General features: G+C 42.0%; 1 protein-coding gene across 1 annotated transcript; it reads left to right on the top strand.

The window, feature by feature from the left end:
* The first annotated feature begins 823 nt into the window (after window positions 1-823).
* mtmr12 (myotubularin related protein 12) lies at window positions 824-26831 on the top strand. Its single transcript, XM_080004149.1, has 16 exons — window positions 824-959; window positions 2177-2234; window positions 2725-2864; window positions 3921-3993; window positions 4083-4219; window positions 4629-4719; window positions 7301-7424; window positions 7643-7718; window positions 12160-12257; window positions 12776-12900; window positions 15354-15432; window positions 21993-22063; window positions 22753-22922; window positions 23644-23820; window positions 24313-24471; window positions 24649-26831. The coding sequence occupies exons 1-16, from the start codon at window positions 891-893 to the stop codon at window positions 25246-25248; spliced, it is 2247 nt and encodes a 748-aa protein (XP_079860275.1). The 5' UTR covers window positions 824-890; the 3' UTR covers window positions 25249-26831.
* Window positions 26832-27070: the final 239 nt, after the last annotated feature.

The following is a 27070-nucleotide window of genomic DNA, read 5'->3' as shown; positions in this document are numbered from 1 at the left end:
GGGACGGACTTCAACCTTCGTTTCCGGGTCATTCAACGCCCTCCTTTTCCCGGGTGTCCAAGGTGTTTTTTTTCCCGGAGCCAAAACATTCGAAGCATGTATCTCTTCAAATATGAACCGGTACCAAATAAAAACCGGTAAACAACGCTGAAATGAGTCAGTGTGTGTGTGTGTGTGTTTTTCTCCTCCAGCGCTGCACCGCGCATTCCGTACAGTTTCTGGGCTGGCTAGCGGACCCCGCCACCATTGACGGTACGATGGGCAGAGATCAATGCGATCAGTCAGTAATCATATTGCACATGCATACCGAAAAAATATATTCTAACAGCAAAACTTTGATTCTGATTCCCTACAGCTATGTTGCACTGGTATCTGGTTTAATTTAGAAGCAAGTACATCTAGAAACGGGTAAATTCATTGCTCCAGCGGTCGAGGTATTATTTTGTTTCTAGCCTCTCATGTAAGTAGCCTTAGACAAAAGCATCTGCTAAATGAATAAATGTAAATTAAACATACGTAACACCAATTATGATAACAGCACTAGATTAATAAATAAGTCTCAGGAGCGACGTGTTCAAAAAATAATTAAAAAAACAATGCATAAAATACAAAAATTAAAATGTTTTCATCAAAATGGAAGTTCAATAAAAACTATAGGTGAAAAGTGCTTGTGAAAGTGCGTGTGTGTGCGGAGGACCAGAAGGGGGGCGTCAGTGTATGTTTTGTGTTTAGGAAGAGAACGCCAATGGGGCAGCAATGGGCGGAGATATTTCAGTCAACGTTTTCCCAAGCAGGTCTTCACTTCTCACATCCACACTGTTCCCAACTGTCGCCGCTGAGCGCAGATAGCTAGTTAGCTTGACGCGGGCGAACTACCAGAAGTTGCCGAAATGTCGAGTATCGGCAGCGGCGGAGGGAAGTCTTCCAAGCCGTCGTTTGTTTCTTATGTCACCCCCGAGGTAAGAACTTGGTACGGGGCAGGACAGGGTGGGGTTCACCAGTCGGAGGGCTCGGTAAAGAACTGCACAAGAACAGACTAGCAGCAATAACAAATCGGCTTTATCTGCGGAAGAAGGGAGTACGTCTGACGACCGGACCAAGTCACTCCGACTCCCGGACGTCCCACCGGTTAGCAGTATAGCCTGCCGGCTAAACAGTCCGCATCGTAATACTCGGATGTGTCTTTCTCTTGTTGCGACACACAACCGTCAGGTCAGCCGACAAAGTCAATCACTCAGAAGCCGAGATAAGTTTCTATGTTCTTGTTTTTTGTAATATAGCGAGGAAACTAAGAAAGCCATATCCGAATTTCTGTTCTAATAGATGTTGGTGTTTGGTGTTGTTTTTGTTTTTTTTGCTGCTGGAATTTTTTCGATCCATGATGGTCGCTCGTCAGTCTCGACTAGTCTAGACTTTATATTATTATGTAAAGGCTTGGAAATATGTTTGGTGGTGGTTTTGTTTTACATAGTTTCTGAGTCAATCACCACAGCAACAAGCAGGATTCAGATGACGGATGCTGATCAAGTTAGGCCACTAAGGGCAGTAGCCTTCAGGAAAATAACACAATCTGTAACTCCAATCGTTTAAATAAATCGGTTCCTTAACTGTGAAACGTCGAATCCTTCTTTCAAAGCATTCATAGCTCATTGCAACCTAATGGGCCTTTGTACCCAGTTTATCCAGTTGATCCAATTGTTTTTGACCGACCACAAACTCTTGCTCTACACATAAATGCTACATGGAACATTTATTCTAAAGAAAGACAGTCTAGTATTTTGAAAAAGCAGGGGTCCTAGCTGAGTTTTGCTGTCCAAATAGCACAATGCAAAGTTCAGAGCAAGAGTTGATATGGAACCTTTTTTCAACTTTGATCAATGTTATGGTAAAGCAAACGGGATGTTTTGATTAAGTAAGTAAGTAAATAAATAAATAAGAGAAATGTTGTCAAACCATGTATGTAAACAGGAAATAAGAGTATAAAATAGGGAAGTAAATGCTTCTAAATGAATAATACACAGTCCAGTGAATTAAATTATTAACAAAAACATAAATTAAGGATGGAGGAAAATGTTGTATGCTGTAATGTGAAACGCAAAAGCTGTCTTCCACTAAACATTTCTTATTCAGTGGCATGCCTATGTATATTCCTTTGCCACCTCTCTCTATTTTACAGGAAATCAAACCAGAGAAGGTCATCTCAAAGAAGGAGAAGCTCCCTGATCTATTACAAGGTATACTAAATGATAACCTATGGCATATTTAACATTTTAGCAACCTTCCATGAATTCATTCGTCAACTTTAATGGCCACATTCAGCAAATCTAATCTAATCTAGTTTTCTCCAGACTGATCATGTGCCATTAGTAATATGGTTAATAACTTAATACCATGGTAACCAGTCTGCTGGAGTCAATTATGGAGAGCACCATTGAATGTAGCGACCACTGAAAATACCGAAAGTCCAGCTCAATAAACTTGCCGTAAAAAGGTTGTAGTCGCTTGGTCGCAAAGTGGTAAAATGACTGTGACAAAATTGTCACATTACATGTCGAGTGGTCATGATTATATAATCACACGGCACATTGGCCAAGACCTCTGCGGTCAAAATATGTTATTGGTATTTTTCATCCCTTCTCTGATCTTCAAATTCTAGCTCATGTAAGTGCTGGGTTGATGCAGTGCCTTGTGGAAAGCGTTACATTGTGTGTTGTCTACCTGAAGGTGAAGTGGTGTTCTGCAGCGCTGGAACCGTTCTGAAATACACCCAAGATGACCTCCCCCAGCGGGGCGTCTTTGGAACGCTTGTCTGCACAAACTTTCGCGTGGCTTTCGTCACTGATGAAGTGCCAGCGGAAGAAGCGGTGAGATGTACATTTTGTCAGTTGTTTGCCTCAAATGCTTGAGTAATTTGCATGCAGTACCTCTTTAAACTACTGTTTTAGCCTTCTCCCATATATCCTCCGCATTTATATTGTGTGTTTTATCTTATGCACTTCCTTACCATCTCTGAATTATTGTCAATATTCTGTGGCATACTCCAGAGCTACCCTATTGGTATACATCCCAACATGAGTGAGGGAGAGCCGTCCTTGAAATAAGGAAGTACCGGCGTGGATAGAGAATTATTCTGAAGTATACCTCACTAGCTGATAACAGAAGCAGTTTTAAGGAACTGCATATGTGACTGGTGTATTTTTTGAATTTTACAAATCCGCAGTACTATTTATTTTTAATTTTTATTTTTTTAACACATTCTATTCGTGTTTCAAACTTCTTAGGTTGGAGCGCTTACTCCTAGTTTCTAGTTCTAGAAAATTGCGCTCTGAGACATTGTCTTCAAGCCTAATGGTTCTGGGATAGATCCAGGGGTGTGTTTGTTATGCAAGTTCCACAGACTGAAAACAGAATCAAACATCTGAACATCCAGTGATTCAATTTATAACTGTCAGGTCATTTTAATGGGAGCCATAAAGTTTCCAATGCACATTTGACAACAGACATGTTATTTTTGTGCCCTTGCAGCCGCCGCTGCGTACAGTAGTAACTGATGGGCATAGCTGGCAGGAAAGGTGGCGGGGGTTGGCTTTTGGTTTATAGGTATGTTGAGATAGGTGGTTTTAGGGTAAACCAGGTTGATCTGTAGTGAGAGAGGGAGAAATGCAATTTGTGTAATAATTCAAAAGACTACTAGAGGTGAGATTAAAAGCAAAAAAAAAGAGGATGTGTGCACACTTGCCTCCCACACTGTTGATAACACTGTTACAGAAACCACAGCACCCTATAAAGGTATCTAAATCTTGAACTTTTATTGTGATACAGCCATTGCACACATTTATGTTAAACCTATAATTGAAACGACTCATCCCCCCCATCGGGTCGAATTTTGTTCATATTCTATGCTCTATTTCCTCTCGTAGGCCCATCTGTTTAAAAACAAACTCTACGGCGAAAACGACATTCCACTTTCATGTGTGGATAACATCTACGGAGGTATACAAATGTTCAAGGATTAATTCATTCAAGGATTTATTTTAATTTTTTGGCATACTTGACTCACATGCGCCGTTTTCTATTTCCAGGGAACGACGATAAGAAAAAGCTCCTCACGGGAGGCGTGGTCAAAAACAAGTTTCCGCCCAGGATCATCATCCACTGCAAAGACCTTAGAGTGTTCCAGTTTTCCCTGACCTACTGTAAAGAGGAGGATGCAAAACGGGTATGGAGGGAAATAATACATAGTGTTTTGCCCAATAAATGTCCCATTGGTACACAGCAGCGATGGAGGAATTTTGTTGACAAAAGGGTGCAGGGAATAGAAAAACCCCAGACAGTTTACAATATGATGTAGACACTGTCAGTAGTGTTGATGGAGAATTGCAGCCCTCTACAGGCATATCAATGTTGCATTTGGAGGACAAAATAATGGGATTACTCACCAGCAAAACCTATAATTCTATGCTATAGTAAGTGAGCAGCTGTTGTTTTATATGACCTTTTTAAATGTGTTCGATTTTTGCATATTTCTGTTGACGTGTAGTGTTAGTGGGCAGCTAGTAATAATGGCACCAATAAGTACAGTATGGGATGAACTGATTTTAACTCAAATATATAATGCGGTTTTGTAGATTTTCCAAGGAATTATCCATCACTGTTTGGAGCCGAAGCCTCTGAAAAATATCTTTGCCTTTGCCTTCTGTGAAAAGACCGCCTTTCCAGGTATGAAAAAGTGTGTGTGTGTGTGTGTGTGTGTGTGTGTGTGTGTGTGTGTGTGTGTGTGTGTGTGTGTGTGTGTGTGTGTGGGTCAGGTATTTTCATGTTACTGTACAATAAGAGCTTTGGGTGATGAAAAGGCCGTTTGTTTTATGTAGTCAGTGGTTATATTAACAAAATTATGTTCATTTGCTTTGTCAAACAATATATTTGCAGAAATCTGTGATAACACTCGTGTTGACAGCAATCCATGCAGTGATAGAATTTGGAATTGTTTTTAAATATTTCTTGTCACTACTGTTTATTATATTATATATTTTTTTAATTGGGACTGTTTTATTTAATTTTATATGAATGTAATCTAGTGTGGGTGAACTTGATAAAACAGTGAGATTGATTTTTACTCACAAATTTTCTCTGCTTGCTTTGATCCAGACATATTTGTGAAAATACACAATTTTACAAGATTTGTTTTCACAGAGAGTAGACGGTAACAAGTAAAATAAAAGTGGAGTTTCCTTACTCTGATAGTGGATTTAATTATGTGTTGTTCATGTCTAACTCAGTTACAGAAGTATGAACATGTAGTGGAAATTCCAGCCACTCAGGTGGTGGTCGATGCATGGGGTGAGATAGTTCAGGTTAAACAGAAAATATGACAACTGTCACTTCGTCTGAGTTTATTGTATACAAGATTGCAATCAGTGGGGGAGCACAGAACAGCAAAGACAAACTCCCCCAAACCAACTTGCTCGAGGGTTTATATCAACTACGTCACATGGACCGTTGCTGTGAGGGTGTCACAAAGGCAGTTGCTGAGGGTGTAGTCATATGCATAGGTCACAAAGGCAGTTGCAATTGTTTCAGCAGTTTCAACATCTTCAACATCTCGTAACAACTTGTAATTGTGAGCTGCCCGACAACAGGGCCAACCGTACAAAATGTTACTGTTGTTCGTAAAGCCGATATGGGGTTACAAGTGGGCATAGGGTTAGTTCAGTATTTTCCATTACAACCATTTTCAAATAATAATCTTTGGACCTAATTTTCAAATATTTACATACTTGTTGATTGTTGAGTGGATTGTCTTTTGGGTAACTTATTTTCCAACATCTTAGGTATAACTGTAGCAAATAAGAGAATGGCACATTAGATTATCCTGGACAGTCAGGGATACTTCCTGTTTATTTGGCCATGAAATATCCCATTACTGCAGTTGCTCTTTGCTCTCTTATAAAATAAAATCTACTGGGTGTGGTTAAGCCACGGTCTGCAGGTAATGGCGCCGGCTTCTTCCTGCCATGGCGCAGCTGTACCGTGTCCGCCTAACAACCTCCTCAGCGCTGTTTGGCCAGACTCGGCTGGGAGAGTTTTCTTATGTGTTGATCAATTCCATTCCTCTCCCAATGATTTGGAGAGGACTCTGCAGGGCTAGTTGGCCCGCTGGCCAAACGTGAATATAAAACAGAAATTGTCAGTGAGCATCAGGGTCCGTTCCGCGATCTGGTGTGGTGGCTCCTGCACCACCCGATCCCCAATGCAAAACAAAGGAAAAGACATAAGAAAACTCTCCCAGCCGCATCCGACAAATGAGTGGTAATGAGTAGTGGTGTAAAGGAACGTAGTTGATCCGTAATCCATACTGGTCAGCCCCCACAGTTTGACTTGCATGTGAACCTTGGCTCAATTGCAAAATGTGACGATCATAGTGAAATACAGTTTTACTACTGCATTTAGTTTTTAAAGTAATAATTCCACAAATATTGATGCAGAGTTGCAGTGAAAAGAAGAAAGACGCTACACAGGCTATGTTTTCACTCTGAAGCGCAATGATTGGTTCACGGTACGTTGCGCTATGTTGCTGTTACTTTACTACATGTCGAGAATGAGCTGCTGTATGTGGCCGCTATAGGTCTGTGTGTCCGCCATATTGGAATTGTGTATAGAGAGATGCAGACTTCTCTACAAAATCAACTGTAATTGGTTTAATTCTGAACCGATTTACATGAAATTTTGTTTGTTATAAACGTGAGCAATTGAACATGATACTGGTTTATTATTGGAATTAAATTCAGTTACTGGGGGCAGATCTCTCTATTTTTCATTCACTACCATGTTTAAAGGAAGAAGGTAATGTGCGTGCCTCATTTTGGAGTTTATTGAATATTTTACATATTTTAAGATTTTATTTAAACATTGGACATCTTGTATGTTGTTTTCATTTAAGACCATGGACAAAAGTTCCTTGCTCTCAGTGTTTTACAGAATAAATGGAAAGCAAAGTTATATTTGTCTCTCTTTCCTTTCTTTTTATTAAATTTTTTTGCTGATCAAAAAAGTGATCCGATCCGTGACTCAAAACTGTGACCCAGTCCGAGGGGTACGTTTTGTGATCTGCTGCACACCTACCAATCAGGCTGTTTGGCAGGCAGGGTACAGCTGCGCCGTGGCGGGAAGAAGCCGGCACCATCACCTGCAGACCGTGTCTTTACCATGCCTCCTCGTCTGTCACGTCTACCCTTTTTCGAAGTATCTTTAAGAAAAGAAAAAATGTGTGTTGAGGTGTGGATTTTATTTTATTTTTTAGAAATGAAGAGGCAGCAGAGAACCATGATGTTTGACTCTGCAGAGGACTGGGCCCAGGACATGGAGAGAACCAAAGGGGCCTGCCGATTGGTTACCGAGAATGCCAATTTTGATCTCTCAACCCTGTAAGTCCACCAATCAGATTGCAGGGATAACTGGGAGAAATCATGGCTGATTTTGGCTGATAAAGAAATAATTGTTGTGAAGTTGAAATGAACGTTTTTAACCATTGTTTGCCGTCATGCATGCTAGATTAATTTAAATTAAATAATTAGAAAATTGGGTTATTTGTTAAGTAGATAATTTACTATTTTGAAATTAAATGTATTTAATCCCCTTACAGCTTGCCCCAGTTTTTCGTTGTTCCAGCAAACATTTTGGAAGCAGACATGACGCTGTTCCAGGGAAAGGGATTACCAGTAGGTGCTATGCAGTAAGGGCTTGATTCTGACGTGCGCCAAAGCTGTGCATAGTGGTGCTTGAACTAATTTTTGATAACTTGAATTCCTTATTTTTATGCTCGACTTTCTGTAAAATATTCTGACAACCTGAAGTAATATCAGTAAAAGCATTTTTTTTAACCAGCACACACCAAACAAAAACTCATGTACGTTCAAGCTTTTGGATTACGGAACACAGGCTTGTCTTATTGTGTGGAGAACATCTTTATCTAAATTTTGTTTAGCTTTTTTTCGAGGGCAGCAAAAATCCTATATATGTATGTAAAGACGTACTGTTAAAATTACTCAGCTTTTAAGGTGCTGGAAAGTGTATTTCCTCATTCAACTGACCAACAGTGGCTGCTTGGGTAAACTTTCGTAGGTTGTTGTCCTTCGTTTGCCAAGGCGGGAGCACTGCCTTGGTAAGTAGTTTCTTGTCACACTGGCACTTTATTTATAAAACGCATTTCATACCGGGGCAACACAATGCGCTTGACAAAGAAATACAATCAAAGAAAGAACATTGTCAGCTGGTCATTCCAAAAGAATGCCCCTGAAACAACAGCAACAACAAAAGCAGCAGCAGCAACAACAACAACAACAACAAAAGCAATTACAACAGCAGCCACAGAAACAACAACAACAACAGCAACAGCAGCAGCAACAACGACAGCAACAGCAGCAACAACAGCAGCAGCAACAGCCACAGAAACATAAACAGCAGCAACATCAACACCAGCAGCAGCAACAACAACAACAAAAACAACAGCAAAAACGACTACAGCAACAGCAGCAGCAACAACAGCAGAAACAGCAGCAACAACAGATACAACAAGCAGTAACAACTAGCGCTAGCCAAGTGCAAGCCAAGCCAAAGTCCACGCTCCAAAAAACACTTTAGGCGAGGGTGAAAGCCACGAAATAGTAAGGATATCACAGTCGAACAATCCGAAAATTGTAATCCAAAATCAGGTCAAGTTGGGAAACGATTCAACAAAGTAATGCACATACAAAGACGTCACCGGAACCAGAAGTGGTAGCTCTCACCGGAACCGGATATCTCTTGTCTGTACTGAGTCAACAGTGTGCACCATCTCATCTCAATCATGTCACGGGGCTTTAATTAACGTCTGTAAAACACGGGTCAAGTTTTCATTCAAACTTCGGGAGGGAGATAATTTTCTCTCTTGCGCTCTCTCTGGAAAACACACCCTTCTTATGATCCTATCACTGTAATCTCACAACACAAACAACCAAAGCAGAAACAACAGCAACAACAACAGAAACAACAACAGCAGCAATAAAAGCAGGAACAACAACAACAACAACAACAGCAGCAGCAACTGCAGCATCAACAGAAACAGCAGCAGACAACAGAAAACAATAGAAACAGCAGCAGAAAATGTCTGTGCAATCATAAGAACAGCCAGTGCGGAAAAAACGGATCTCAGAGCATGCAGAGCACACACACACACAAATCTCACAACATTTACAACACACAACACAACAACAGAAACAACACAACAACAACAGAAACAACAACAAAAATCTTACCAGCAACAGAAACAACAGCAACTGCAACAGCAGCAACAACAAAAACAACTACAACAGCAGTAGCAACAACAGAAGCAACAACAGCAGCAATAACTAGCGCTTGCCGAGTGTTCGCCAAGCCAAAATCCACGTTCCAAAATCCCAAAAATGGTTCAGGCGAGGGTCAAAGCCAGGAAATAGTAAGGCAATCACACGGCGAACAATCTGAAATCCCTAATCTAAAATCAGGTGAAGTTGGAAACGATTCAACGAAGTAACGTTCACACAAAAACATCACTGGAACAGGAAATCTCCTCATCTGTACTGAGTCAACAGTGTGCACCATCTCATCTCAATCCAGTCACGGGGCTTTAATTAACATCTGTAAATTATGGGTCAAGTTTTCATTCAAACCTCGGGAGGGAGATCCTTTTGATGCTCTCTGAAGAAAACACCCTTGTCATGATCCTCTCACTGTAATCTCACAACAGAAACAACAGCAACACCGGCAGCAGCAACAGAAACAATAACACCAGCAACAGAAACAATAACACCAGCAGCAACAACAGAAACAGCAGAAACAGCAGCTACAGCAACAACAGAAAAAACAGCAACAACAGCAGAATCAACAGAAACAACAACAGATCCAGCAGCAGAAAATGTCTACGCAATCATAAGAACAATCAGTGCCAAATAAACAAATCTCACAACCTCGAAAAAAACACACACACACACACACAACAAAATCAACTACAACAGCAGTAGCAACAACAGCAGAAAGAATAACAACAGCAGCAACAACAGGAACATCAACAGCAGCAGCAGTAACAACAGAAACAACAACAGCAGTAGCAGCAACAACAGAAACAAAAACAAACCGCAGCAACAACAAAACAGCAGCAGCAGCAACAACAGAAACAGCAATGAAAGAACCCCCCGCAACAGAAACAGCAGCAGAAAATGTCTGTGCAATCATAAGAGCAGTCTGCGGAATAAAGAGATCTGACAGCATACAGAGCACACACACAAATCTCACAACATAGAGAACACACACACAAACACAGAAGTCAGTCATAGACTGCAGTGAGCAGCAAAGTTTTTTACCTGCTTTTAAAAGTTGACTGGGGGGCCTCTCTCAATTCCCTCAGCAGGGTGTTCCATTTACTTGGGGCATAAATACAGAAGGCAGCCTCCCCTGCTTTAGAGTTGGTACGAGGGATAGTTAAAAGACCACTGCCTGTGGACCTGAGAGTTCTTGCTGGTTGGTGTATAATTATCATTTATTTTACATACTGAGGTGCAAGGCCATTTATAGCTTTATACACAAGTAGCAGAATCTTAAAATCAATCCTAGTTTTAACAGAGCCAATGTAGAGTTCTAAGAATAGGTGTGATGTGTTCAAACTTTTTTGTCCCAGTGAGATCACGTGCAGCCACATTTTGGATTGGCTGTAGCCACTGCACAGCTGATTTCGGGAGGTCGGTGAATAGGCCATTACAGTAGTCCAATATACTCGTTATGAATGCATGGATTAATTTTTCAGAGTCTGCTTTTGACAGGAAGCCTTGTAATCTTGAAATGTTTTTTAGATGGGAGAAGGCTGATTTTGTGATGTGATTGATATGGCTCTTAAAATTTAGATTGCCGTCTATGGTTACAGCCAGATTTCTGGCTTCATTCTTGCTCTCCAGGGACAGAGAATTGAAATGAGATGCAATTTTCTGTCTTTGAGCCTTTGCACCAAAGATGAGTATTTCTGTTTTATCTTTGTTCAGTTGTAAAAAGTTCTGTGACATCCATGCATTAATGTTATTAATATACTGAGTGAGGGAGTGTATGGGGAGTAGGTCATCAGGAGATAGGGATATGTATAGTTGTATATCATCTGCATAATTATGGTAATGTATTTTGTTTTTCTTTATAATATGTGCAAGTGGGAGCATATAGAGGTTAAACAATAATGGGCCCAGAATCCAACCTTGGGGCGCTCCACATATAATATTCACTTTGCTCGACACAAAATCTCCAATGGACACAAAGAACTTCCTGTCCAGTAGGTAGGTTTTTAACCAATTTAGAACTAGGCCAGATAGGCCGACCCATTTTTGTAATCTCGCTAATAACAGTACAGTACACTGACAGTAAACAGTGTCAAAGGCAGCAGCACAGATCCAGGAGCAGAAGAACAGATCGTTTTCTAGCATCAGTGTTTATGTGCAGATCGTTCAGAACTTAAATAAGTGCTGTTTCTGTACTTTGGTGAGGTCGAAAACCAGATTGATAAGTGTCTAAAAGGCTCTTTGAGGTTAGATAGTTGTTAAGCTGAAGGTGTTTTTCAAGTATTTTGCTGAGGAATGGCAGGTTGGAAGTGGGCTTAAAATTGGCAATAACTGTTGTATGGAGATGGCTCTTCTTCAGGAGTGGTTTAATGACAGCTGTTTTAAATGCTGCAGGAAATATACCTGATTGAAGAGAGCCGTTTAAAATTTCTAATACCTCATGTGCTAGGCAGTTAAAAACAGTTTTTAAAAGTGTGGTAGGGAGAGGGTCCAGGCAGCAGGTGGAGGACCTGAGCCGACCAACAATATCGTCCAGTCTTTTTATGTCTAAGGGGACAAAGTGAGACATGGCATCAATCATAGCTGGTAAAAAGCTTTGGTTGGCACATAATTTCAAAGCCCTGCATATATTTGAGCAGTCTGAATCAAGCCCTTAAACCCCTACTGTCTTAAACACTTTATGTTGTACTGTACTTGTAAGTTCTATCTTTGCAATTTCGCATTTCCACAATTGCATTTTCACACTAATTCTGTTTTTGTGTTGGCTTTTGTTTTTTGTTAACTAAATGCCTTTTTTTTTATTTTTTTTTCTTTCGCTGTGTTTCAGATCTGGTGTTGGTCCCATCACAGTGGATGTGCACTCTTTAAAACATCATCCCTCCCATTGCTACAGGAGGATGATGTCGCTCAATCTTACATGGAAAAGTAAGACTCGGCCTGATGCGGAATTGATAAGGAATCAACACATTCAGAATGTTCTATTGTATCCCCGTGTACTGTGAAGAGAATTCCCGTAGTAACCATCTAATCATGGCATCTCGTCATGGAAACTCTTCACTCTTCAATTTTAATGTTGAGGCTGCATGAGTGACAGTTTTATTATACATTAAATGTTTGTCAAAATGAAGCAAATACATTAATTACTGGAAATAGTAAATACACAGGAATCTTTGAAATCAGTGATGCGTGTACCTATATACCTGAGTAAGTGTTTGGTGCTCCATCTGTAGTTGTGGTACAAGTAAGTTTTCGTAACGTCAACATTTTCTCCCGTCCCAGACATGGTTATATCTGCATAGATTATCTTGTCCATCATTAATACACGCTCTGGACCGCTATCATTCTCTTTCACTCCCGTGGTACTTTAGGAAGGGGATGTCATCAGCACATGCCATTTGGGAAAACGTTGTCACATCAAAGGCGTTTCTTGCTTCTCTTTTTAGAATGCTGACAGCTGTGGCCCACAACTACCTCTTCTCGGTGAAGACGGAGGATCTCTCTGACACCCTGCCCACGCTCCAGGACATCCAGCTGTCCTACAACAAGTTCAAACAGTTCTTCCTCATCGGTCAGTGGACCCCACAGCCTCGCCAAGCTCTTCCCTCCTTGAAGCTGATTCGATTTGTCAGAATTGCCCCAAAAATAATCTTGTATTTTAGACTTGTATTTATCACAACGCACAATCAAGTAACTGGCAATTTTAGTATGGCACAATACATGGTCTAAAACCAACATATCATCGTTGATGACACACTGTGAAGGTTGCATGATATCTAAATGGGCAGAAATTATAAAAATGGGCCCCCTCACGAATGTGTGTAGAAATGTTCTAACTTTGTGTGCTAAAATCACCACCGGGTTCACGACCTGTGTGTTGATAAATCTGAATTATTCTAAATTGACAGGCTCGTTCTCGCAACTTCTAATGAGCTTTGATTTCTCCATGTGAGGAACTTCCTGCTGCTGGGAGTTGCTCAGGTTATTGAGTTGTGGCTCCAGGTTATTTATTACCTGTGGTGGGGGAAAAAGTACTTTAAAGCCACACTTGATTAAAAGTACAGATACTGTATCTTACTAAAAAACTACTCTGGTTAAAGTGACTCTATAAGTATTATAATGAGTGAAGTCACTCATTATAATACTACTTGAGTAAAAGCCTTAGTGATCTGAAGTGAGCTGATATTAAATGGACTTAAAAGTTGCAGTGTGTAGAAATTAGTTTCATCTAGCTGTGAGGTTGGAGATGGCATATTGGAGATGGCATCCGAGTGAATACTGTAGAGGAAACATGGTGGCCTCTGTGAAGCGTACCCACTCCTTATGAAGATTAAAAACAGCTCAGCCTAAGTTAAAGCCAACACGATTCTTATTTTCATAATGCATGATAAAACATGGGTTAAAACATATTTATGAATATTATTTTCTATTTCTACCAATTCTGTTCTGTGAATTTTACGCACTGCACCTTTTAAGTATCAAAAGTAAATGCTGTGGAGGGAAAAATCCTTTTGCTATGATTTTATTCTGGTTGCCAATATTTCCATATTTTCCAATGCATAAGGGGCACTTTTTCGGTAGGACGCATCTTTCACTCTGACATAAGAAAACATTACTTGTAAATATGGTCCGGGTGTTGATCTCCAACAGTCATTGCAGGTGGAGCAACATCACTGCTGGAGGCTGCCGTCACTCTCTAACATGCTGCTATAGTTGCGTCTATCTGGGACCTGTGCTTGTTCAGTAGCAATGCCGCAAAAACAAAACGTAAGGGTTGCCAGGTCTCCATGACAAACCCAGCCATCCCCCATCCAGTGGACAGAAAAAAACAACCCGCTTCAACACTTACAAAGAAGCCCAATTCCTGGGAAAACTGTGGACCTGGCAACTCTGAACATGGCCTTGAGTGTGTTTGTTTACTCTTAGCATGCTGGCTAGATATGACCCTTGATTCACTTACATGAACCAGTTTTCCTCCAATTTTATTTTGTAGCGACAACCACTGGTTATTACATATATAATAATAGATTTAAAATACAAATAATTACTATTAAAAGAAGGGCTTCTCTTGCCAGTGGAAACCAGGTGATCATCCATTGATCTCTCTCAGTAATATGCTAAATTTGCCATTGTCACACCTGCTTAGAGATTAATATAGGAAAGAATATGATTTTTCCATTGCTGGAAAATCATTTTGGCCTCACGCCAGGCACTATACGGCAATTTGGTGTCATCACAGATGAGAGTGGGAGCAGACAGTACAGTACATGACAAACCCAGACATTCAGTGATCATCGTCAAATTTTGTTTAACAGCTCAGCTGCATTAGGCACGAAAGACCTCTTGTAGACTTGTTTTTCTGCCTGAGGTGTTCGAAAGCGACGACCTGGGGGGAGCATCTCAAACTCATGGGGGGGGGGGGGGTCTGTATAGATCAATGAAATCCGTAAAAGAAATCCTTCTAAAAGCCAGTCTCTGGTTGGCTTAATTATAGATAAAATCAGCATTGTCTGGGAAGCTCAATGTTTATCATCAATGTGTGTTCCTAACTTCCAATATACTTAAAAAATCGAACCATTTCCACAGGTTGGTTACAGAGGGTGAGTGGTGAGAGTGGCTCCTCAGTTCAGGATGAGTTCCTTTGTTTTGTCAACTCATAACGTGCAGGAGGCGGTGAGATATACGTATATTGTATATATGGCCAACCTACACCAAAACATTAAAACCACTGACAGGTGAAGTGAATAACATCGCTCATCTCGTTCCATTGGCACCTGTGAAGGGATGGATATATTAGGCAGCAAGTAAACAGTCAGTTCTTGAAGTTGATGTGTTGGAAGCAGAAATTATTGGTTGGTCTTACCAATCAAAACTCAGTAAAAAATCGGATTGGCTGAAGTGGCTACTGGCATAAAATATGGCTGTAAACATATCCCAGAATGCAATTCTGTGGCAGTAAAATGTCAACAATGAACCACGGTGCAAATGTTCACGCTATATGTCTTGTTTAATTATATCTTATAGACAACTCAACAGACTTCTGGGTGTCTGATATGAAATGGTTCTCCTCACTGGACAGCTGCGGATGGTTGGACATCATCAGGTGAGCTATTAATAGATCCTTCACAGTTACTGGGTCAATCCTTTCCTACATGATGGCAGCCATTTTTTCCTCTCTTTATCCCAGGTTTCGATAATAAGAATGGCCTGATTACATTCCATTACATCATTGAGCCAACGCTTTTGTCCGGAGCAACTTTAAATAAGCATAAGGGATTAATAAAGTAAACAAAATACTAAATGTTTTACTGTTCATACATCTTGCTAAGCACTTAGTTTTTGAGAAACGTAATGCTCCACCATGCCACGGCACGTCCACCATGCCTCTGCACATCCACCATGCCACCGCACATGAATACTGCTCTGATTTCGGTTTTGCTCAAACCCAATAAGGGCCCAACCCTCACCTCCAGTTATAGACCCATAAACCTTATTAATTGCGACCTTAAAATTATAAGCAAAACACTAACCAACAGAATTTAAAAAGTAATTCCATTTATAATTCACCCAGACCAAACAGGCTATGTCAAAGGCAGACACTCATCCAGCAATGTGCGTCGTTTATTCAGTCTGATCAACATCTTAAATACTATGATTGCCTCTTGATATGCCGAAAAAAGCATTTGACAGAGTTAATTGGACATATCTCTTTTCAATCCTCAAAAAATTGGGCTTTGGCTAGTCACTCATTCAATGGATCAGAATCCTCTACAACTCTCCATCTTCTTCTGTCATCACCAATGGTTACACTTCACAGCATTTCACTCTACAACGCAGCACAAGACTAGGATGTCCGCTGTCCCCTTTACTATTCGCCATCTTTATAGAACCCCTCGTGGCAGCCATCCATCAAAACAGTAATATTGTAGGCATACAAACAGGAAACTCTGTTCACAAAATCAGTTTGTATGCAGACGATATCTTGTACGTACGGAACCCATCCCTACCAGAGTTGTTCAATCTTATATCTAAATTCTCAGCTATCTCAGACTATTTAATAAATTGGACTAAAACCACATTCTTACTCAGTGGGGGGGGCTGCAATGCTGCAACCCAGAAACTTCCCATAACCATCACAACAGGCCATATTAGATACCTTGCTATTGATATCTCCACCAATCTGTCAGATTTGTTTACCCTTAACTTCACTCCATTGCTCAAATCCGTTGAAGAAGACCTAATTCGATGGAACAACCTACCCATCTCACTAATTGGTAGTATAGCAGCAGTGGAAATGAATATACTTCCAAAAATAAACCCCCGTGCAACCAACAGTACATTGGTTTAATACTCTAGACTCAATAGTCAATACATTTTATTGGAAATACAAGAAACCGAGACTTAAACTAGCAACACTACAGAAAAACAAAGACTGTGGAGGCCGAGCAGCCCCAAACTTTAGATACTTCTATCTAGCAAACCATCTTCAATTTATAATTAAATGGTTACAACCAGAGCAAGACAATGAACAAACAGAATGTCAGGAATTATCATTATTTGATCTACCATTCCTTACTGAATCAATAAGGAAACATAGTTGCTTTAAAAAAACATTTATCGCAACAACTCTGTCAGCCTGGTGGAAATTCCTCAAGCTCTCTATCTCTGGTCACACTCATCTATCACCAAACAAATTCACGCTAATCTGCAACAACCCAGATTTTCTGGTTAAAAACAGACCAATAATCTTTAGGTCTTGGAAAAGACAAGGAATTACTCATCTGGAACACATTTTGAAAACAATTTGCTTATATCCTTCCCTACCTTAACCCAAAGGTATAATATCGGTGGCCAGTGCTTCCTTCAATTCCTTCAAATACAGCAGTCTCTAAAACTTCAAATCGAATTGACGAACAACATCCTACAACCACCTCCAATGATTGAACACCTCACTCATATTGGTCACTTGAAAAATCCCTTTTCCAGAATATACAAACTTTTATTAAAAACAGATGACACTTCATATTTACCCACCATGGAATGGGAACGAGACCTTGCTGTTCCCACCGATAGCAACCTGGAAGCTTATTTGCAACAACACCTTTTCTATGACCCGCAACTCCAAAATGCAACTCATCCAATTTAAAATCTTGCACAGAGCTCATATCACGGAACTCAAAATGGGTTTTGTGGATGAAGACATCTGCTCTCACTGTTCCCTTAATACCAGAGATGACTACTTTCACGCCTTGTGGCTCTGCCCACCTATCCTAGCATTCTGGACCAACATCACCAAGAAGCTATCAACCCTTCTGAGTCGCAGCATTCCATTCTCCCCGTCTACATGGCTTCTCGGTGACCTCTCCTCAGTCGACCCACCACTTAAACACTACCAACCCGTTTTGTTTGCCTTAACAATTGCCAAGAAAACAACATTACTCAATTGGAAAAAGATAATCTCACCACATCCCAATGGTTGCAGTTATTAATAGAATATATCTCAATGGAAAAGCTATTGGCAATTACCAAAAAAAATGTTGATTCATTTAATGAAATATGGGCTTACTTTTATCACTGACAAAACTCCGTCATTTAATAATTGAGTCTTCCTAAGTCGGGGCAGTGTCGTGGTGTTTTGGGGCATGTGGTTGTCCTCCTGGTCTGCCGGGGCTCTGCGGTTGGGTGGATGCCCGGGTGGTTCTGGGGACGTCCGTGGAGCGTAGGCCTGTGTTCATGGGGGATCCTGGAGCTCCACGGGGGAGTTGGGGGGTCTGGGTGGTGGCGCGCGCTCCTTTACCTGAGTTGAGCTGGCCTGTCTCCGGGGGTGGGTGGGGGGGCGTGCTCCTGGGTAGTACCTGCAGCTGACGTCCGTGTGTTGGTTTGGGGCGTGGTTGTGGGTTCTGGGGCTCGGGTTGGGGGTTGGGAGCGGGGGGTGTGGGTCGATGGTTCAGGTCACCACTGGGGTCCCCCGCCCTCTGGGCAGGGTGGCTGGGCTTGTGTGTCCTTCTGCATCCCGTGGGGGGCAGGTGGCCCGTTGAGCCGGGGCTGGTTAGGTGTTCTGTCTGGTCCTGTCAACCAGGGTCCTGAACGTGGATGGCTGTGCTCGGCGCGGGGCTCACCATGTGGCCTCCTTCAGTGGGGGGGGCGGTTTACTGTCATCACAGGCTGCCGAGACACCTGTCCTCTGGCACTCCCGGTGCGCGGGGCGCTCGTCGCTGGGGGGTCGGGCTGTGGGTGGGGGTGCCGCCTGCCGCCCTCAGTTCTGTGGTGTGCATGCTCGGCTGCTGGGGGCTGACTAGGGGCCTGATGGGGGCGTGGCGCATGGCGGACCGCTCTGCGCCCGTGGCTGATCGCTGTAGGTTGGCTGCCACCAGGTACGGGAGGTGGGCATGCTAGGGCACGGTTGGGTCCGGGGGGAGGGGGTCTGCATGGTTCCTCCCCGGCCTGCTGCGCCCCTGGATCGATCCGGTCACGATTTGCCTATCTCTCCCAGTGCCAATATTCATACTCGGCACATACACCACACAATAGGCTGAGGGCTTGCGGGATGGGTGAGGTGCAAGCTATGTGGGTGGGGATGCGTGGGCAGCTGCCATCTTGCCTTTCACGCTCCTGCCCAAGCGTGCTTCTCGGCCGTCCCAAAATTTTAATCCCACTCATACACCGCGTTCCAAATTATTTTGCGAAATTGGATTTGCGAAAGTGTCAAACATTTAATTTTTTGTTTTTCAATTAAACTCATGGATGATATCATGTCTGGCTCTTTGGATCACTGAAATCACTCTTAGACAGCTGTGATAATTAGTTTGTCAGGTGAGCCCAATTCAAGGAAAACTACTTAAGAAGGACGTTCCACATTATTAAGCAGGCCACAGGTTTCAAGCAATATGGGAAAGAAAAAGGATCTCTCTGCTGCCGAAAAGCGTCAAATAGTGCAATGCCTTGGACAAGGTATGAAAACATTAGATATTTCACGAAAACTTAAGCGTGATCATCGTACGGTGAAGAGATTTGTGGCTGATTCAGAGCACAGACAGGTTTGTGCAGATAAAGGCATAATGAGGAAGGTTTCTGCCAGACAAATTCATTGGATTAAGAGAGCAGCTGTTAAAATGCCATTACAAAGCAGCAAACAGGTATTTGAAGCTGCTGGTGCCTCTGGAGTCCCACGAAGTGTAGGATCCTCCAGAGGCTTGCAGTTGTGCATAAACCTACTATTTGGCCACCCCTAACCAATGCTCACAAGCAGAAACTGTTGCAGTGGGCCCAGAAATACATGAAGACTAATTTTCTAACAGTCCTGTTTACTGATGAGTGCCGTGCAACCCTGGATGGATGGTCAAGATAGATGGAGTAGTGGATGATTGGTGGATGGCCACCATGTCCCAACAAGGCTGCGACGTCAGCAAGGACGTGGCGGAGTCACCCATGTCCCATGTTTTGGGCTGGAATCATGGGAGAGAGCTGGTAGGCCCCTTTAGGGTCCCTGAAGGTGTGAAAATGACCTCGGAAAAGTATATAGAGTTTCTGCCTGACCACTTTCTTCCATGGTACAAAAAGAAGAACCGTGCCTTTCGTAGCAAAATCATCTTCATGCATGACAATGCACCGTCTCATGCTGCAAAGAATACCTCTGTGTCATTGGCTGCTATGGGCATAAAAGGAGAGAAACTCATGGTGTGGCCCCCATCCTCCCCTGACCTCAACCCTATTGAGAACCTTTGGAGCATCCTCAAGCAAAAGATCTGTGAGGGTGGGAGGCAGTTTGCATCAAAACAGCAGCTCTGGGAGGCTATTCTGACATCCTGCAAAGAAATTCAAGTAGAAAATCTTCAAAAACTCACAAGTTCAATGGATGCAAGAATTGTGAAGGTGATATCAAAGAAGGGGTCCTATGTTAACATGTAACTTGGCCAGTTAAGATGTTTTTGATTGAAATAGCTTTTGATTTCAGTAAATATGACGACCTAAGGCTGCAAATTCAACAAATTACCATTTTCAGTTCTTTACAGCCTATAAAATGTTTTGAAACTCTCTTGTGCATAATAATTTGGAACAGCGCATTTTGAGTTTATTTTTGAAAAAATACTGTTATCATTGGGAGGTTTGTTCAATAAGATTTGAATTATACCCTAACGGTTGATGACTTCAAAATTGACATTTGCATCGACTATTTAGGAAAATCAGAGAAAAATATCATTTGCATAATAATTTGGAACGCCATGCATTAACTTAGAACACATACACTCGCACACCAATCCTACTCCGAACAACACTTCACCGGACTACGGTTTGCGGGTAGGAGGGGTGCGAGTGATTCGGGTTCGACTTGCCTGAAGGACTCACACCCCCAACCCCGCAATTTTAACTGCAATTACCAACAGCACACATTGAGCACTGGGGTTTTCCGAGGTGGTCGGTCGCTGGTGGGTCGGTGTGGGGATTGGTTCGCCGGGGGGCGGTCGGGTGGGTTCCCCTGTTGGCTGGGCTGGAGTCCCCCTGTTGGCTGGGGTGGAGTCCTGGTGGCTTAAGGTGTGCTGCGACCTGGGGGGGCTGCGGATAGCGCAGCCAGGTGCCTCCCGGGGCCCATGGGGGGGGGCTTCTCTGCCGCGGGCGCCGCGGGTGCTGGGGGGGTGGAGGGCTAGTATATCTGGCGGCCTGCTGCCATCGGCGGGGGGGGTAACATCCAGGTGCCCTGCGCTGAGCACACGCTGCTACGTGTATGGGCACTTGGCGCTCACGCCGGGTGGGGCGTCTGGTCGGCTGCAGTGGGGCGGACCTCCTCCTTGCTCGGGGCGTGGATGGGCGGGCATGGGAGTCTTGCCGGCTCGCCGGCGGTTCCAGCGGGGTGTCCGTCTGTTGCCATGGGGACTAGCGCCCGCCGCCTGGGTTCTGTGCCTGCGGCTGCGTCTTGTGCCTTCACCCGGGGGTTGGTTGTACATGTGTGCGCCCCGTGGGTGCGGGGTCTCCTCGTGCTCCCTGGGACTGGGTAATGCTCCTCGGGGCTGGGCGTGGGGGTTGCTCCACTGCCCTCTGGCTTCTCTGGGGGCCCGGGGTCTTCTGTGGCCACAGGGCAGGGTGCTCTGGGCTTTTCTGCAGCCGAAGGGTGTCTACAAGGCTGCGGTGTTCGGGGGGCTTCGGGGCCCTTTCTGCTGCTTGAAGGCACCATGACATTATACCGACCTTCTACACCAGTACCAATGGGGATAAGTCATGTATACTCACTGGTGGATATCTTACACACACACACACACAAACACACACACACACACACACACACACACACACACACACACACACACACACACACTTCGAGTGCACCCCAGCACCCTCCTGGTTGCATTCCTCTCCTTTCCTCCCTCATTTACTGCCATAATAATGACAGGAAGAGGCCACGTGACCAGTTGTAGTTCCAGTTTTCCTGGACCTAATTAACTGTTTTCAATACATGTTGCCGTCCAATGTTTATATTTTTGTGTAAATGTTGTTTGGTTCTATGTTAATTTGTCTCACCCATGGTGATTCTTAATGCTCTGCTGCAGCTTCTCACTGGGCTTAAATGCTGTACAATGGGGGGGGGGGGGACATTAAAGCCTTAAAAAGAAAACAAAAAATGTTAAATCATTTATTCAAAAATGGGACACTTTTCCTGACTTCCCTCAGACAGTGTCTCCAGAAAGCAGTGGAGGTGGTGGAGTGTCTGGAAAAGGAAAACACCAACGTGTTGATAATGGGTAGGTTGGTTATTAAAGCTCTCTCTGGGTGGAATCATCATGAAAATAATGTAATTATCTGGCTTTAGGTCTACCAAAGAATGTAAATTAGGCTGCATACAGTATGACATGCCTTATTTGTGGTAACCTTTTCAATTTTAACGTTTGATGGTATTTGAATTTTCCTTACGAGTTCAAATTAAACCACCAACCCAAAATGACACAGTGAGTGTTTGGATTTTGAATATCCTTTATCCGTTTCTGTGTACTGCACAGTACAGTTGGGTCAGAGTTTGTTTACATCAATTGTTGTTTCCTTAAAATTCGTTAAGTGCAGTTTTAAATGTCATCTGTAAACAACCCATGTATGTTGTACTTGATGATGGACAGTCATCAAATGAGAATACATCAGCTCCCCCAGAATCAACCAGCAAAGACAGTTGGGAGTTGCAGAAGCTTTTGCTAAAGTTGTGAAGTATAACTTTGACAGCAGCAGGTGGTGGGTGCTCAGACTATTTGACGAGATAAATGTTCTTGTAATACTAAATGCAGCCCTTGTGGGAATTGCAGTCAAACTAGCAGAATGATTTGTAAAAAAATAAAATTAAAATAAAAAATGAAACATGGCAAAATCGTGGAAAGTAGAACAGTGTCCAAAGGCTACTCTGTTTGAGCGTCAAGTGACGTTGCCCAGTGTCTTTCTCTGCCAGAGGAGGGCGGATCGGATCTATGCTGCGTCGTTTCCAGTCTTGCCCAGCTGATGATGGATCCCCACTATAGGACTCTGACAGGTTTTCAGAGTCTGATTCAGAAGGAGTGGCTGGCAGGTGGGCACAGCTTCTTGGACCGCTACAACCAGCTACACCTCAAGGATAAGGAGGCAAGCTCTTAAAAATGTTTTTGTATTTTTTGTCTTGAGAAGAACGATACTGGCTGTGAAATTTTAGGCAAGCACCAGGTTATTACATATTTTAGTCGACATTTTCAATTAATATGGTTTTGTTTTCTGATTTTTAACTTATGGGATTAAGGAAAATCAATATATGTTCCATGGAAAAGGTGACGACGATGAACAGTTAATCAAATTACATTTTGAAAAAAGACAGTTTTAATATGTAATATTATTAAAAATATATTTACTTCTATTTTCCCAATCCAATATTTTAATTTACACAAACTCTTAACAATCTACTTGCCCAAATATGTTTAACAATTTAAGTTCAGGGGCTTCAAAAATATGATTTTCACCTTCCCTTTCAGGGTCTTGTTTTGATGCCCTATTGTGGTTGTTTAATTCTCAGTGATAAAGGTTTTCCACTTCAGTGTTACAATTGTCTTGGACTGGACAAACACACAGGGTTTTTTAAGGCCATTTTTTTGTTCACAAACCCTTACACTAAGAGTACTGTACAATTAGTCCCATAAATCTTGTTGCAAATGTTACGGAGAGAGAGCAAAATTGTCATTATCATGATATGGCATTGCCTTAATTTCATATCTATATGATGCCACTGAAAGATATGAAACTATTGTATTATCACCCTAATTTTTCAACTATAATATGCCATTACTTGCCTTACCTCTACCCCGTTTCAATCCAGAATGTTTCCCCAGTCTTCCTGCTCTTTCTGGAATGTGTTTGGCAGCTCCTTCAGCAATACGGACCAGCCTTCCAGATCTCCGAGACATACCTGACTGTCCTCTCTGACAGCGTACACATCCCCGTCTTCAGCACATTCCTCTTCAACTCCCAGTACCACCGGGCCAGTGGCCTTATGGTGGGAAGGCTGCATGTCATTTATTTATTTATTTTTTTTAACAGTGGCTAGTAATGATGAACCTTGCAAATTCAAATATGAGTCTTTAAAGCCACAAATTAAACATTTAAATTGTTAAAAAAATGTTATGTTGAATATTAATATTTCTATCCACCAAAAATGTTTAATAATCTAAGTAAATTCTTAACAGCAGCCCTGCATCGCTACCCTGAAAATTATGTATTGTTTTAAATGCAGCTACAGCTATAACAAATTGACACAATAACAATCTTACTAATTTCTTAAGTCAAGTGTTATTTAATTCATTAATTCATTGTGACACAATTAATTACATTTGTTTTAGGTTGAAATACCAGTTTACATTAGAGTACAACTCTAAAATATTAGTACTACGGTCTCAATTTTAGCAAGTAACTCATTCTGGAATCTGTGTGAAAGTGTTTGGTACTCCGAACTCAAACTTGTCCCTACGTTGTTGAACCGTCCTCACAGGCAGAATCTCCACACTCACAAAGAGGTCCATTGAACTGCCCTGCCGTGTGGGACTGGTCAGTACAGTTTGACTGCAGGGCACAGGACCTTTTCATTAACCCTCTGTATGCCGAGAAGCCCAAACAGGACAAGTCAGTGCGGAAATCACACCGGCCTAAGGTGAACCACCTGTGTATTTCCAGATGCAATATATTTACATTTTGTTATTTGGCAGATGTTCATTTTTAGTAGTATTATTAGGGTTAAAACCTATAATGATACTATTATAAACAATATATAGTTTGAACTCTTAAGTGTGTATCTAATATGTAAACAACTCTACGTTTTTATTGTTAGCATCAGCGGCAGCTGTCCCTGCCCAGTTCTGCCTTCAAGACCCCCCCTAAGAGAGGCTTCTTCAAGGAGGAGGCCGACAGCCTGAAGAAGATGCTGCGGGTGAGGCGCATCAGCCGCTGGATGTTGTCCCCAGACTCCCAGCCTTCGTCTAGCACCCGAGAGTTCTACGAGGCTTGGCAGCGCAGACCCCTGGACTACCATGGTCAACTCCTGCCCTGCCTGGATGGCCCCTGGGTGCGGGTGTGGACACAGCGCTACCTCCGCTGGATCCATGAGGTGCAGATTTTCGGCGGTGGCCTGGTCACCATCTTCAACAAAGTCTATGATTTGCAGGATGAAGTGCAGGAGCTGCAGAGGCAGCTGGACAGCCAGGGGTGCAGCTGGGCCACCAATCACCAAAGACCCAGGGCACAGGGCAGCACAGCAGAGAATGATGCAAGGGTGTCCGTACGCCTTTCCTCCTCATTCCCCTTTACCATGCTGCGAACCAACTGGTCCTATAAGCCTGCCATTCCTACCAGCCTGCTCCAAAACCTAATGCTTTCGGGAAACCTGGCAGACAGAGAGGACAATGCAGATGACCAGGAATCTATTATCTAATGTGGAAACATCTTGAATCTGCAGGTTTAGTTGAGCACATCTGCTTTCTTTTTGCTGTGACTTACATTTTCCCCCTTTAAGGTGGACCGTGTTTATTCTTCATCCATCAGAATGCTTTGAGAAGCAGCGATAAGCCAAAACTATTACGAGCGGGGCTTCAATGAAATCAGGAAGAGCAGTCCTTCTCAAAGCCTTTCACTGAATTGTCACATTTGAAAAGTGGTCATATAGTAGCACATTAAAAAATAAACCTCAACAATTTAGCAAGGCTTGCATTGTATATAATATACAGATTATTATTTCTTATATAATGGGAAGTTAACTATGCCAGACGCTTTTTGGGAAATAAGCTATTTCACATAACAAACCAAAAAAAGCCAAAAATATGTATCATTAAGCCACAAAATGAAAAATGGGATTTAAAGCCAATGTCGTGTAAGAACATGATGGCAAGTAAGTTTAGGATCTATATATGTCCGTTTGCACACAGAATATCTGCAAATCACTATAACTTAGCGAGAGCTAACCTGTGTTTATACAATCTAAACTTATCAAATTAGGTAAAGACTTGAGGGTTTCATCTTGATGATCAAATCAGTTGCGTATTATTTTTTGTGCGTGTGTCGGGAAAGAAAACGTTAGTGAGAGGTATGTCATAGACACCCTCCCTTCAATGAAAAATATTTATTTTCCATAACCTTAAAGAACAATTTAGACATTTGAGAATATAATCCATTTTGAGAGCCTTTTGTTTGATCAAAGTATTGTTTAGAACAAACAGTTGTCATCGGTTTTACTCTTTTCAGAACAGTTTTATGAATTAAAAAAAATGCTTGTGTAGCCAATGCAATTTTAAAGTAATAGGTCAGGAAAACGATTTTCTTTTCATTTCTAGGATTTCATACATTGTTTCCATCATAATTAACACATGCAAGTTACTGGGACACCTGGGAACCCTTTATTGAAGCGTTAATTCAGAGATGGTCATTTTGTAAATGACCATTGATGACACTGAATGTACTTTGAATGAGGTTATACTATGTGTAGTCTCCATAAGTCTTAAAAATAGCTGCCACATTTAAGGGTCTTGTCAGACAATTACTTGTGTTTTCAGCTAAATTATTAATTTTCTGACATTCCATCCGACGTGTATCTGAACATCACTCACACCTCTTGTGTCAACGTACCCCAAAATATATGCAAACTTGATATGGAAGAAGACTTACTGTAACATATCAAAAATATTCACCTTTTACTACTGACAATGGACATTTATTTCCATGAATTTATTTTATGGTCAAAATATTTTGAGTGTATCAGAACTTTGAATGTCTTTTAAAATGTTATTGTTTCACTTTTCCTGCTGCCTAAATAAAGCTATTTTTAATATATATGCCTTAAGCTTAGGGGAGCACTGAAAATACTGGAAGGAGTTGTACTGTTTGCTACTAGTATTGAATACTTTAATATGATTTGCACTACTGATCTAGATAATTTGAATGCAATACACTTAAACAGCTTGTCATACCACTGGCATAAGCATACAACCAGACTGTAACAGAGTCTAATCCCAGTTTTGTAGATTTTGAATTCATAATAAAAGATTGTTGTACAAACTAGTTGCTGTTCATAGTTGCTGTTCATTATAACTGTTATGTTTATTTAACATTTTTCATTCAGTTCACTTTACGTGTATTTACGCGTGTACTTGGAATGTAAAAACATTGTTTACCATTAATGTGGCCATTATAGTCTGGTGGCTGAAAGTTGAATGGGGTAAACGGGGGTACTAGAGGATCTCAGGATTTGATTTACTGTGGGT

Source organism: Zeus faber (assembly GCF_960531495.2).
Source record: "Zeus faber genome assembly, chromosome: 7".
NCBI classification, from domain to species: Eukaryota; Metazoa; Chordata; class Actinopteri; order Zeiformes; family Zeidae; genus Zeus; species Zeus faber.
Note: the sequence above shows the minus strand (reverse complement) of the source record. Positions and strands in the feature narration are given on the sequence as shown.